The sequence below is a fragment of the Frankliniella occidentalis genome, unplaced genomic scaffold (assembly GCF_000697945.3).
Source record: "Frankliniella occidentalis isolate FOCC.00 unplaced genomic scaffold, Focc_3.1 Scaffold6, whole genome shotgun sequence".
NCBI classification, from domain to species: Eukaryota; Metazoa; Arthropoda; class Insecta; order Thysanoptera; family Thripidae; genus Frankliniella; species Frankliniella occidentalis.
This window is the reverse complement of record NW_026267136.1, coordinates 3,046,707-3,048,969: the sequence shown is the minus strand read 5'-3', so window position 1 is coordinate 3,048,969 and position 2,263 is coordinate 3,046,707. Positions and strand designations below refer to the sequence as shown.

Below are 2,263 nucleotides of genomic sequence, written 5' to 3'. Positions count from 1 at the left end.
TTTAACCTTTGATACTTTGAATTATAAAACTCAGAAAGAGAGATTACTGCTGCTGTTTATTGTATGGTACAATTGATTAGTTTTTCTGACAAGTTAAAACAATCAAAATGTCCTTATGTCATTTTATAGTACTTTTAGAAGAAAATAAAAACAGCTGATAATATTGAAAACAAATATCTTGATATTGATTGAGTTTATTTTTTGGTGCCATATTCCCCATATTCCATTCGATTTCACCTTGGAGCTGGAGCCAAGCTATCTATGTGTGTTGGTCATTCCCTTATCTAAAGCACTTGCTGTCAATCCTGCAGCACCTTTGTAATTAGGTTCAAAACAATACGATGAAATCAACCACACACAAACATAAAGAACTTTTTATTTAAAAATTAGGACGCTGGTAATATGTCGTTTTCACAATCGGGGTTCCCTGTCGAACAAACGTAAGGCCAGGGAACAGAGGAGCGTCGTCTGCTCCGTCCGCCATGCTGGATGCGCCGGCCCGGCCTCCCGGCGCATGCGCGCCCGCCCCGAGCCCTGCCCTCGCCTCGCAGCGCCTCGGCCCGCCCCCCAGCGGTGGGGCCGAGAACTATCAGTTGACTCCTGTCGTAGCGCCGAGGCGGATGTCCCGCGCAGTGCGTGCCTCATTTTGCGGATAAAAGTGATCCGAAAAATGATGGAAGTACCGGGTTTTGTGAGTTTCCTTTGTGTGCTGATCGCCGCGACGGGATCCCTCGGCCATGTGGAGGTAAGGCGGCGGTTTCATTCAGGACCGAGGCGTTTTGTTGGCGCCCAGGGGCCGCCGTGCCGTCCGTTGTCGTGCCGAGTCGAGTCGGGCCGAGCCTCCTCCGCCTCCTCCTCGCCCCGCTCGCTAGCGCCGCGCCCGCCGCCGCCCCGCGCCTCCTGCAGGGAGGCGGTCCTGCCTGCCTGGCCATTGATTTTCCAGCTGACCGTCGTCGGCCGTCCGTCGTCTGTCTGCGCAGTTTGAAACCTCCGTGCCCGGGTTTCGGGTTTTCTAACTGCGTAGGCCAATTGAACGGCAGATGAGGGATCAATATTTGAGGCTCTGGCAGCGGGCGGGCGAGCTGTCAAAGAGGCAGTCGAGCACTGCCCATGTAGGTATTGACAGAACCGAGCTCGCCCGTGTCGACGAGGCGAGGGTGGCGAGGATCTGACTCGGACAGCGCTGGTGCAGCCCATTCAGGGGTGGACATGAGTCGTAGTGCGTCATGCTCTGCACGGGGGGCCCTGCATGCATGGGTACGACAAGAGGGTTGGGCCCGAGTCCTGCAAGTAGCAGTGTTTGCATGTGGTGGCGGTTGTCGGTGTGCTCGGTACCCGTTTGGTTGACGCCTGCTAGACTCTGTAACGAACTGTACTCGACTTTTCTCACAGAACTGCGCCACGCCACACCGTCAGTTTTTTTTGACGGACCCAAAAAACAACGACGACATAGCACGTGCGAGAAAGTGACAAAGAGGCGCATGTCTGTGGAGGCCGATTGATACACCAGCACTCAAGGGACACAATACAGTGGCGCAGCGGCGACGCTGATGTCATAACATGCAAACTGCAGATTGACGACTTCAAGACTAAAACTTTTAGCCGACCGTCACACAGCGTGTGCGCGACGACAGACGACAGAATCCTCTCAAGCGCCATGCGCGCGGACTACTCCCAGTGACCCCAGGAGCCGTAGCTGCCCCGCGAGACTCTCGACTCGGCAGAGAGCAAGGATAGGGACACGCAACCCCTCCGCACCTCCCTGCTCCGGAGGCCCCAACCTTATCACGGTGCAGTGGGCGCGGTGCTCCGTGGTGTATGCTGTGGGCGCGGCGGCGGAGATTGTCCTGAGCGGAAATGAGCGCGGAGCCTCCTCGGGTACCACCAGAGCCCCGCGCGATGACGACGACGACGCGCCGCGGCGGCGCCCCCCGCGGCGTAGAAGAGGAGGATCGGGCGAGATTAGAACTGGCGGAACTGTGCGCGCCGCACTTGCAGGCTGCACCGCTGCTGCACCGCTGCTGCACCGCGGCTGGCCGCAGCAGCCGCGACCTTGGGGCGCCGCTTTGCTCGCTCATACTACAACCTCGCCCACTCGGCGGTGGGAAGCAAGGCGTGAGCAAGGCGCGGCCTGCTCACTATGCCCTTTCCCAGAAGCCTGCTGGCGCGCCGCAGACCCGTCATCAGGCTCATCAGGACCCATAGCGCGGTGCTGCAGTGTCCTCACAGGGAGATACTCTGATGAAAGTTTTACCCCCCCCCC

The 2,263-nt window shown here is 57.5% G+C and overlaps 2 protein-coding genes across 4 annotated transcripts in view; both read left to right on the top strand.

The window, feature by feature from the left end:
- Positions 1-184, top strand: part of LOC113210012 (DNA repair protein XRCC1) — a gene marked incomplete in the record, with an annotated part of 12,806 nt that extends 12,622 nt beyond the window's left edge. The window contains 1 exon segment of the mRNA XM_052271463.1: positions 1-184.
- Positions 185-576: 392 nt separating this feature from the next.
- The window catches only part of LOC113207745 (amyloid-beta-like protein), a 136,061-nt gene continuing 134,374 nt past the window's right edge, over positions 577-2,263 (top strand). For 2 of the 3 annotated variants that reach the window (XM_052271448.1, XM_052271440.1), the window contains exon 1: positions 578-745. In XM_052271448.1, coding sequence (XP_052127408.1) covers positions 671-745 — 75 coding nt within the window. In that variant the 5' untranslated portion in view covers positions 578-670. Of the gene's footprint in view, positions 746-2,263 lie in introns of all 3 variants that reach the window. The other variant, XM_052271457.1, reaches the window with a different exon arrangement.